Source organism: Rhinolophus sinicus, linkage group LG10 (genome assembly GCF_036562045.2).
Source record: "Rhinolophus sinicus isolate RSC01 linkage group LG10, ASM3656204v1, whole genome shotgun sequence".
Lineage (NCBI taxonomy): Eukaryota > Metazoa > Chordata > Mammalia > Chiroptera > Rhinolophidae > Rhinolophus > Rhinolophus sinicus.
Genome location: NC_133759.1, coordinates 110498942 through 110510071, shown reverse-complemented (window position 1 = coordinate 110510071; position 11130 = coordinate 110498942). Strand labels below are relative to the sequence as shown.

Sequence of the window (11130 nt, the reverse complement as noted above, 5' to 3'; positions counted from 1 at the left end):
TGCACATGGCAGGAGCGCTGGGCGCCATAGCTTGTCCTCACAGCTGTACTTTGTTCTGTCCACAGGTAGAGGTGTCACGGGGGCCGGGAAGGGGCGAGCTGGACTTTGTGAAGCTGGCCCATCTCTGGCTGTCTCTGCGACCTTGGGCAAGTGGCTCAGCCTCCCTGGGCTTTGGCCACCTCTTGGGCTGTCATGAGGGTGACATGTGCGTGAGGACCCTGGCCCAGTCCTTGGCACACTGTTTGGAAAACGCCAACTTGCTCTGCTTCCCAAAGCACCAAGCCCAACAGGGCTGTCTGTCCCTGTGCACAGGCCTGGCCCGAGGGTGCCCTGCAGCCAGGAGCCCTCTTACCCTCTGTGTGCACAGCTTTGGGCAACTCAGACCCCTCAGGGGTCCCTGCCTGGGCAGGGGTCTGGGGAGCAATACACCCCTCGCTCACAGCTGAGACTGGCATCTTGCCTCTATCCTGCAGCCTCCAGAAAAGTCCTTGGTCGGGGGGTCCTCGGGGAGTGCTGTGCCTTCTCCCAAACCTGCTGACTGAGCTGTGGGTGGCCGGGTCGTGGAGCCACATGGGGGCCCGACTGGGGGGCCTGCCAGCTGCAGAGGGCACGATAAGGCAGGAGGGGGAGTTTCCAGCAGGCGCTGGGGGGAGGCTCGGCCTATCTTATCAGGCAGCCAGCTGGCTCTGGGAGAGGCTGCTGGCCTTGAGTCCCACGTCCCCAGGCCCAGGGAGCAAGGGGGCAGGAGGGACCCCACTTCTTGGGGACACTGCTGGCCAGGTCCCACTCTGCTGACTCTGTCTGAGGCCCTTGGTGTGTTTCCCCCTTTCCCTGATGACATGGGAGCAGGTGGCCAAAGGGCGGGAGAAGTGGTTGCTGGGCCTCCGTGCCTGCGGGCTCTGTTGCCCAGGCGGCTGCCCATTCCCCTGTGCCTCTCCCCCAGCTCCCACCCCACCCTGCTCAGCGCCCAGACACACAGGACGGACCAAGACTTGCAAGTCGCTGTTACACTTGGCCCCTGCTGCCCTCCTGCAATGCCCCTCCCATGAGGTGACCCAGACACCCAGACCACAAGTGCTCCAGGAGGCCCCCTGCACCCCAGCTGGGCTGCTTCTGTTCCCTCCCATGTTATCTTGCTTCTGGAGGGCGGGGCCTGTGTCCCAGGCTTAGCTGTCCCAGCTCTCCAGGCATGGCCTGGCACTCAGAGGGAGAGGACAGAGGCGGTCCGAGCCCCTCCGTGCCCTCTGGGCATTGCATATGTGGCCTCAGGATCACTGAGGGCGGGGCTGGCCTGAGGCCCACCCATGGAGGAAACAGGCTCCGAGGGGGAAGTGTGTGCCCGTGTCACACGTGGCATAGGGCAGGGCATCCAGTCTCAGGGGGAGCTCCTTGCCCTGCCCTGCTTGGAGCGGGGGCCCTGCCCGCACACCCAGACTGAGCTCAGTGGGCCTCCTTTGACCACCTCAGCACAGTCCATCCTTCAGGGCACCGACGCTGCAGAAACAGGCCATGAGAGTCACTAGAAAACCAGGTGTTTATGTATAAATAAGTGGGGTCACCAGAAGCCCTGCCTGCACCACTGGTGGCTCCAGACACCTCCAAACCCACATCAGGCCCCCTTCCTGTGCTGGGGGGCTGGTCAGGGCTCCCTGTGGCTGGAAGGTGTATGGAGCAGCCCTGGCCCTCTCCCACGGACCCAGGAGGGCCACAGCCAGGCCCAGCGGAGTCGCCTGGCCCCTGCAGCCTGTGCAGACTTGCCGGCGTGCAATACATACAGCTGCAGCGCTCTCGGGCCTGCTGCACAGCTCTCCCCGGCTGTCCTTCCCTGAAGCTGCCCAGCCTGGGATCTGTCTGTTCAGGGAGGCCACACTGGCTTCCTGCCTCTCTGAGCCGTCTGAGCTAATAAGCTCAGGTGCCCTCTCCCGGACCTGGCACAAGCAGGATGGAGAGTGGGCTGCACGCACCTGGCAGGGGGGCTCCCGGGAGAGGCTTGACCTTTGGCAAGAGGGTTGGTGGGCGATGGGCCCTGTCTTTTTGCAGAGGCCTGCACCACCCGGCCCTGCTACAGCTCCTCTGAGGGGATCAGCATCCTCTTTTCCATATTGTGACTCTTCCTGTCCCCGCCAGACCCACCGGCCACACTGGGGTGGGTGATGGGGGAGGGGTGCCCGACCTGGCCAGGCCCCGAGGCCTCTTGTGTGGCCTGCTGCGTGTAGTGCTGGTAGGCAGGTGAGAAGTTGTGGATGGCATCCTGCACGATGTCCTGCGGGCTCATGGTCTCCTTCAGGCCGCTGGAGATGCTCTGCATGGGTGCCGTGGGGGCTGCGGGCGGGCGGGTGCGTGAGCGGCACGTGTGTGAGTGAGTGGGGCCTCTCCACCTCGTACCCTCAGCCTTGGCACATGGCCTACTCCTGCCGGCCTTGGGCTGCCCAGGGCTGGGCTCCTGCATCTCCAGCTCCTGGCCTCGGCCAGCAGGGGGACTCCCAAAACCCCCAAATGCCAGCCAAGGTCTTCCACCTGGGGCTGTCCCAGCCCCGACTGGGGCCGCAGGAAAGAACACCTTGGCTGGCTCCTACCTTCTCTCGAGGCTGGCAGGAGCAGCCATAGGCCATCTCTGCCCCAATAGGCCATTCACTAGGGATGCCAGCACCTGCCAGCGCTTGCCCCCTGACTGTCAGGCCGGTCCAGGTACCTGGGTGTGGTGGGCGGGGAACCCTAGGCTCTGGTGGCACCCCCCCCCATTACTGCAGGGGCCCTGGGGCCCAACATCTGGTCCAGCCATCTCAGAGGTCAGACCACCAGCCTCTGCTGCCAGCCTGCCTGAATCAGGTACAGACCAGGCACCTGTCCGGGGCTTGGTCCTCGCTGTTCATCGAGCTGACATTCCCAGGGCCCGTATGGGGGAGAGATATGCCAAGAGTGCCAGAGGAGGCTGGGTCTGCCCCCCCCCCCCGTCTCCCCATCCCTACTGTAGCTGTGCTGGTGCAGGAGCTGCACACGCCCCTCCCCCAGCTGGCAGGGCCTGTGTACCTGGTGAGTTATCCTCCTTCTCTGAGTACACCTGGCAGGTGAAGGCGTAGCGCAAGGCGATGGAGGCAAAAAGCATCTCTATGCAGATGGTGAAGTTCTGGTAGCCGGCGGCCAGTGTGCCGGCCCCCAGCCGGCTCCCATCCAGGACCTGGACCTCGGGGATGACCCCACACCTCTCCAGGATGGCCAGCAGCACTCCTAGGGAGCGGTGATGGCCATGTAGGCAACTGCCCTGGACCAGAGTCTGGACTGGAGCTGACTCCAGCCAGAAATCCCACTGATGCCGGCCTCGTGGGTTGCGGGGACCTGAGATTCAGGCATCTGCAGGGCTCCCACGGCTGGCCTGGGACATCCTGCCCACGGGGTCCCGTTCCACGAAGCAGGGACCGAGGTTCAGAGGGGCTTCCAAAGCTGGGGTCTGGGCACAGCGGATATCCAAGAACTCCCCATGTGTCACCCTGACCTCCCCAACTCCAGACCTGGGCCCAACCCTCACTGTCCTCCTCTGCCAAGTGTGGGGACGGGCTCCTCTGCCACTTTGCCTGTCACACCACCCACAATGGGCTAGCCCTGTGCCCAGGCAGTACAGCTTCCCATGGAGAGGGCTGCGTTACTGACCTATGCTATGGCTGGGGAAACTGAGGGCACTCAGGGTGAGGTGGAATTGGGACCAGGTTCCCTGGGCTCAGCAGCTCCACTCACCCTGCCAGAAAGAGAGGAAGATGACAGCCTTGATGGTGAGAAACTTGAGGACGGGCTCAAAGGGCTGCAGGAGCTCCCTGGTGGCGAAGTAGAAAAGGAACAGGGCATAGAGAGCCAGGCTGACAGAGACGTTGTAGATGAGGGTGACGTAGAGGTAGCCACTGTGGATACTGGGATACAAGCCGATGTTAGGGTCAGGGTGGGCCACACGCCCCCTGTGCCCTCCCCACCTCGTCAGCTGTGCCAGCAGTGACCCAGCCCACTGCAGAGTGGGGCTGGGGAGAGCCCATGGCTGCCGGGCCACACAGTCCTGGCGTCCTCGGGCGCACGTGTGACAAGGCCCCAGTCCTCTGGGTCTGCATGCCAGCATGGCCTCACTCTGGCAGTGTCCCGAGAGGAGGGGAGGCCTGTCAACCTCTCGTGTGCTCCCAGCTAGGCCCACCCCTCCCTGCCAGCCTTACTTGAAGTCCCCATCATGGTATTTGCCGACCGCCTGCAGGATGATGGTGACCAAGGCCATGACAGGCTTCACAACACAGAACTGCAGCGTGGCCTGGGAGTGGGGGAGGGGAGTGAGGGGCGAGGGCTCGGGAGGGGCAGTACTCTGCGCAGTGAGGGAGGTCAGGGTGGCTGGAAGCGCCACCTACCTGCTTGCAGAAGCGCAGGAACCCAATGGAGTAGGCCACGCCCCGAAGACAGCAGGTGCCATAGAGGCAGCTGGACCTGGGTGTGCAAGTTCCTGAGTTGTTTCCGGTGGACACGGCCCCAGGCTGCCCGCTGCCCTGGGCCTGAGGGGCCGGGGACTCTGGGAAGAGGCGCTTACCGGATGGGCTTTCCTCGGATCTCAGCCATGATGGTGCTCTCACCCCCCAGGTACTGGAAGCAGAGGCTCAGGAAGCTGTAAATGACGAAGGCTGTGGAGCCACGGGCAGGCAGGTGGGCAGTGAGCCTGGGCATCCACACAGGCACCCGCCCGCATGGAGGCTCCCCGCCCCCGACGTCTGGCCTACACAGAATCCCTTGGCTGCACGGAGGACAAGCTGAGGCTCAGGTGATACTGCAGGACTCTGCCCTCTTGGGGGCTCCCAGCCTGGCTCTGGGACCACGTGGCACCGCCGGTGCCCCACAGCAGTCACTATGGCTCTGATGTCCCGCCCACCCTGTCCAGGGCCCTATTTCCCTTCCCTGCTTTGGGTAGGCCCGGCTGCAGCCCTAGCTCCCCACTGGGGAGCCTGGGAGTCCTGTACCCCATGTCCAGTAGCTCCCCCTCAGCACCACTGGTTCCGGCTGTGGGGCAGCCCCTCCCACAGGCCCTGGCTAAGCCAGACTCAGGCCCGGAGGGCGGCTGCCCCGGGCACCCCTCCCCGGGTCCCGCTCCAGCCTCGACCCCGCTGACAGTGGCTGAGTGGAGGCAGGCACACCACACTCGCCTTCATAGCAGTCCCGCAGGGAGTCCAGGTACACGTGGTGCTGGTGGCCCCCCAGGAGCAGGAGGCTGAGCCAGGAGCTGAAGGCGTAGACGGGAACCACCAGCAGCAGGCGGATGATGTAGCGCTGCTCGCTGGGCACCGTGTAGGAGCGCAGGTGCAGGTAGATCTGCGCATGCGGGAGGGCGGGCTGGGCGCGGGGCCTCCACCCGCCGCCGCCGCCCCCGCCGCCGCCCCCGCCACCGCCACCGCCGGCGCTGCTGCCGGCCGGTGGGGGGGCACTCACACACCGGAGGCTCACGCGTGCATGTACTCATTCATTCACCCAAGGAGACTCTCCCAAGGGGCACTCATGGCCCCTGTCGGCACACACATCCCAGAAGGCAGGCTGGCATTTCGACGGGGACATGAAAAGGGATGGTACCCTTTGACCCCAATGGAGATTCACTCAAATGAAGAAGGGGTGTGTATCCGAGGGTTTGTCCTGGTGACACAGTGAACACTACACTGCGTGGTGGCCGTCTGATTACACTATGGCACAGCCGCCACGCACAGAGGAGTCACACAGCCAGGAAAATGGGGATGTGCTCAGACAGAATGCACCATGAAAATGTCAGGACCACAAGCCAAGTAGGACCCCAAGTATGTTGCAAATGCACAGACAAAATGAAAGGAAAAACAGCGCTGTTTTATTCCTCGATAACAGGAAATACGGGTTATGACAGCTCATCTGTAAACCTTTCTAGATTTTTTACATTTTCTACGAGAACATGAAGAAAGTGACAGGGGCTTTAAGAGGAAAATGCACTGGGGAGCCGGGTGCTTAGGTGGCTGGCTGTGGTCTCACAGCACCTCTGGAAGGCTTCCCTGAGCGCTGTGAGCAGAGGTGGAAAGAAGGTGGGCTAAGGGCGGCTGAGCAGGAGTGGTGTGTGCAGAGGCCTGTGTGCCCAGCTTCCTGGGTGCAGCATGGGGGGAGTTGGCATCAGGAACAGGCTCCTTATCAGCAGCTCACTGTCCAGTTAGTTCAGTGGGCAGTGCACAGCATGACCAGCCACTAGGAGGCCTGAACTCTGCTCCTGGTAGCGGCAACGCCTGGCTGGGTGGCCCTGGCAAGCCACTGTCCTCTCCTAACGTGGGGGGTTGTGTCCCCTTCTGTCCTGTTGGGCTCTGGATAGGCAGAAGGCCTGGCAGTGGGGGGTGCGTGGGAGTGGAGGGTGACGGTGGGGCCTGGGAGCTGCAGCCCAGTGTCTCTGTCAGCCCGTCTAGGCAATGGGGCCCCAGGAAGCACACACACACACACACACACACACAGCCAGTCCCCAAGTTACAGAAGGTCCCGGCTAGACAGAGCGGGAGACCAAGGCCCGGACTCGGCTGGGAATGCGACTGCCCGACCCAGGATGCTTGGTGCCTGTCCTGTCCCCCTTCCTGCTCCTTGTCCTACAAGTCACAGCCTACTCCGACCTAAAACCATTCTGCCACCAGGCAGCAAGGCGTGGCTCCATGCAAATACAAACATGCCACCCACCTGTCCAGTTCACCAGTCAGATGCCCGAGGGCAGCTGGGTAAGACAGTGCAAATACTGCCTCCCCTGGGCAGTCCTCCCTGCTGGCCCCCCCAGCTGCACTGTAGTTCACCTGGCCCACCCTGACACACTTGTTGTGACTACATTATATCTAATTATTTGAGGCCACACAGCAGGTGACTCTGACTGAGAGGGCCACCCACTTCCCTGCCTGCCAGGCTCCTGACTGGCCCCTGCCTTGGGCTCACCCACCAGTCCACTCCCTTGGCGAGTGCCAGGGCAGCTCTGCTCGTGGCTCCCCTCAACAGCCTTCTCTGGGTCCCCAGCACCTCCGGCTGAAGGCCATACCCCCACACTGACGTTCAAGGCCCCTCCTGTGTCTGTCCTGACTCCTCTAGTCCAGACGGCCATCTCCCTGGCCTGCCGTGAGCTCCTGCCTCCCACCCCTGTGGTGGCCTCTCCAGGGTAGCCATGTCCCTCTGCACCTTCCTGTAATACTGAGAACTCTCAGGAACCCCCACACCAGGCCCCTGTGCTTGGGGCCCACCCCACTCCTGCTGCCCGTTCCCTGACTCTTCCTTGCTGCTGGACCTGGTGCTTCTCCATCTGGGGGGCTGCCCCATCTCCCCAGTTGTGACTGCTCCACGCCAGCATGTTGCGTCTGTCCCATTTCCCTCCGGAGGACTGTGAGGGGGCAGCCCCTCCAGCCACACTCAGACCCTGCTCCCGCTCTCAGCTCCCTACAGAGCCCAGTCCAAGTCCTAGCAGCCTTCCCAGGGCTCCCGCGGTGCCATGCCTCTGAAAGAAGCGGACCTTTGGAAAGACCCCCGACCTCTATTAGCCTCAGTCTTCTCGTCTGGGATATGGATCAGTACTGCTGACCTCAGAGAACAGGCTCAGGGGCTGATGAAAACCACCGGGTGAAGCGCCCTCTGCCCTTTGCCTGGAAGAGACCTCCATCTTCAGGCTCAGCTGCCCCTGCCACGTTCTGGAGAGGGCACCTCCCCTCCCCCACATCCTGCCATGCCCTCTGAGAGGCCCGGGCACTGTGCTGTCTAGCCTAGCCTCTGATGTCAGCACCAAAGCCATCGCTTTAGGCCCCACGATCCCAGCAGAGCCAGGCTGAGCTGTAGCCACGTCCACCAGAGAGTGAGGTCCTGAGGGAGGTGCAGATAGGAGGGCTTACCTGGTGGCAGGTGAGCACCAGGGCGGTCCACACAAAGATGCCTGAGATGCCGCGGGCCAGTGCCGTAGTGAGGAATAGCTGGGAGGTGCCCTGGGAGCTGTTCCCCACACGGTCCATCTGCAGCCTGGTGGGCACAGCGGGCATGGCTGGCAGGGGCCTGGGCTGCAGCCAGGTTGCCCACACCAGGGGGGCACCGGCTGTTCTCAGGAGCCCTGAGGCATTAGTCATCTGCAGAGGCAGGGAGGAGAGACTGAAGGTGTTCTGGAGGCTGGAAGCAGCCCGGAGCCTGGAAGGGCGGGGGAGTGTGGAGGGAGGGCTCCTCCTGGCCAGCAGCCGCCCAGGGCTGCCCTGGCATTGGTCGCTGTCCCTTCTGCAGGAGTCCACTCTGCCCACTTCCTCTGACTCCCAGCAACCCTAGGTGCCCTCTGTGCATAGGGACGGGGCTCCAAGGCCTGGGACGGGGCTGCTTTCTTCCTGGAGCTCAGCCTCCTGGGCAACTATGACCTGGGCAGTCCTCACCTCTGGTGCTCTGGGCTTATGGCGAGCACGCTTTTTAGGGACCAAAGATGTCTGGGGAAATGGGGAAGCCCTAATTGCCTGGCCTGCCTGGGCTGGCACCTGGGGAGCAGGCCGGACTGGCACAGCCTGCAGCAGCAGGGGACAGGGGGTGCAGCCTGACACCCACAGGCTCCCTGGGACCATCCTGACTGGGTGCCCAGCTTTGCCTCCCACTAGCCCCACATACCTGTTCTCAGCCATTTGCCAACCTGCTGGGGCACTGGGCACTGGCTTTCTCCCACGTTCCTGGCCCAGTCCCGGCCTCCCCGTTCCGTCTAGCCTTGGGCACAGGGCCCAGCGCCTACCTCTCAGGCAGGAAGCTGCCGGCCCAGCCCTGGGAGGCCGGCCTTCAGGGAAGCCTGGCTGGTCATAGGTGTGGGCTTGCGGCCCTCCCTGGTGGCCCCACTGCGGGGACACGGCGGCTATCTGGAGGCTGTACCAGGCCTGTGGAGGGTGGCCCACCGGAGCTCCTGGCTGCAGGGAGGGGTTGAGCAGGAGGGGGCGGAGCAGAGCTGTCCCCTCCCGCTGTGGACACTCTATCCCTCCCTGGTTTGCTCAGCGACAGCTGGCTTGCAGGAACCCGCTGGCCGCCAGGTGCCCTCACCTGCCTGCCAGGCAGCTGCCGCCTGGGCCTGAGACAGGTGGGAGGGGTCTGCGGTGGTCAAAGTGGGCCGAGCTGGGCTGGAAGCTTTCACAGTGCAGGCTCCAAGCTGGGGGGTGGGCGTATGGGAAGTGACTACAGGATGGACACGGTTTCCATTTGGGGATGAAAAGTTCTGGAAGGAGATGAGGTAGCAGTCGCACATTGAGGATGTATTAAATGCCCTAAAAATGGGTTTAAAAAATGGGTTATGAGAATTTCACCCCAATTTAAAAAGCCTAGTCCCCAAGAGGTGCATTGGAAACATCTGTTTTTTGGGGGGACAGGGAGTGACAGACGGGTTGCTGAGCCCTGCTTGGGGGTCTGACTCACCTGCCCCGCGTCAGCCCCATGCTGGAGAGCCCTGCCGAGAAGCTCGTCTACTCAGGGTCTGGAGGCGACTGCGGGGTGGGGGCTTCAACTTGCGTCTTGGCCCCACTCTGGTTAGGAACGGGTCCACGCGCCTTGGCACACCGGAAGGCTGTTTGCTCTGTGCTGTTTTGAGATGGCACATTCTGGCCCTTTGTGCCGCCAAACCCTCCCCGCAGGTATTGCTGGAATTACCAAGGCCCTTGTACATGTGGGAACGGGGGACTCAGAGGCTCATCCACATGTCCAGGGTCCCCCAGGGGCACGGGAGGGTCCGGGGTGAGGCCATCGACCCCTGGAACACGCCACCCTGCTTCCCAACTCCTTTGCTCACACTGACCCCCCAGGGAGCCCCAGCCCTGGACAGGCCGTGATTCTCATAAAGCCCAAAGGCCTGCCTGGGCCTGCTTCCCACTCGCCAACATGTCCTCCCTGCCTTCTCTTTACATCGAAGGGTCCCTGTTCGTCCTTGGCTCTGAGTTTGGAACAGCATCCCCACGTCCACTCAGGAAAAGGGAGGGAGGAAGAGGATGGGGGCTTGGGGGCCTTTGCATGCAGCTCAGCAGGAAACCGTGTTGGACGAATTACACACACTGTGTTGGTCCAAGGGCACAGCCTGGAACAAGTGAACCTCATGTACGGCTGGATGGGCTGGCAAACTAGCCCAGTGTCCATTATTTACAGTCAGCCATCAATTGCTGAGTTGTAATTACAGTTTGATCACCGTGCAAGCGCCATATGCAGCCTTTCCACCTACAGGAATAACAATTTCCACAAAGCAGACAGCCCTGCCTGTGGAAACTGCTGGCTTTGTAGGTCTGTCTATTGGAGCTTTTACCTCTCCCCCTGAATGACAGCAGCTGGGAGCAGAGCACCGCGGAAAGCAGAGGCCAAGGGCCTTTTCACAGGAGTCACATGTCTTGATTTATAAGACAGAGCAGAGTAGCAAGGCGCTGGCTTGACGACAGCATTTAGTCTCAGTCTGTATTTTTTAAGAGCTACCAGGCAGCTGAAGTAGGACTTTGAGAAGGCGTCTGGGACCCTGGTTTCAATTATGTTCGTTACACCACCACCTTCTGGGTGGCAACCGTGCGGACGTGCAAATGACATGGGCACAGCTGTGTTTACATCCCGGGGCCACCGCCCATCACCCTGTGTCTGAGAGGCTTGCCTCACCTGGGCCTCGATTTTCTCCACAGCCTGCCTGCCTGGTAAGGGCAGGCAGATGGCACAGGCGCTGCTCAGCGGACCAGAACCATGAGGCAGCAGTGCCTCTGGCCGGGACAGGGTCCTTGCTGCAGTCGCAGCTCTGCCCCTCAGTGGCCGTTATGTGGCTCCCCATGCCTCAGTTTCCTCATCTGTAATGCATAGATGACAGCAGTGACCTCACCTAGCTGCTGCGAGAATTAGGCAAGTCACCAGGTGAAAAGGGCATAGGCAGTGTGAGCTGATCTCAGTTATGCGTTTAGCTCCAAATGCTGCAAATCTGAATTTAGACTCAGATCGGAACCCCACCCAGGCTTCAGGTTCCCCACTTGTGAACTGAGAGAAACCAGGGTTCCACGGACAAACACGTTTTTTAGATGACACGTGTGAATGGTAAGCCAGTGAACTGGCATTTACCTGAGTGTGCCCTCTAAGTGTGACCGACGATGCCAGGCCCTTGCTCCCAGACCAGGCAGGCTGCGTTCT

At 62.0% G+C, this 11130-nt stretch overlaps 1 protein-coding gene across 8 annotated transcripts; it reads right to left on the bottom strand.

Annotated features, from left to right (window-relative positions):
* Positions 1-1515: 1515 nt before the first annotated feature.
* Positions 1516-10443, bottom strand: TMEM184A (transmembrane protein 184A). Of its 8 annotated transcripts, XM_074314018.1 has the most exons (11): positions 9403-10443; positions 9034-9205; positions 8735-8903; positions 7872-8099; positions 5163-5328; positions 4556-4646; positions 4380-4455; positions 4194-4285; positions 3733-3902; positions 3031-3336; positions 1516-2322 (listed from the first exon to the last, which is right to left on the bottom strand). In XM_074314018.1, exons 4-11 carry the CDS (start codon positions 8097-8099, stop codon positions 2063-2065), a joined length of 1389 nt encoding a protein of 462 aa, XP_074170119.1. In that variant the 5' UTR covers positions 8735-8903; positions 9034-9205; positions 9403-10443; the 3' UTR covers positions 1516-2062. The 8 variants fall into 8 exon arrangements, with proteins under 8 accessions (XP_074170119.1, XP_074170118.1, XP_019603055.2 ...); XM_074314017.1 differs by having other exon boundaries at positions 8617-9205; XM_019747496.2 differs by having other exon boundaries at positions 7872-7995; positions 8617-9205.
* Positions 10444-11130: the final 687 nt, after the last annotated feature.

Coding starts and splice junctions, on each gene's coding strand:
- TMEM184A (XM_074314017.1), bottom strand. CDS start 8,099: ATGACTAATGCCTCAGGGCTCCTGAGAACAGCCGGTGCCCCCCTGGTG. Junction 3,903..4,193: donor TACCATGATGGGGACTTCAA/GTAAGGCTGGCA, acceptor CTTGTATCCCAG/TATCCACAGTGGCTACCTCT. Junction 3,337..3,732: donor CTTCCTCTCTTTCTGGCAGG/GTGAGTGGAGCT, acceptor CCTGAATCTCAG/GTCCCCGCAACCCACGAGGC.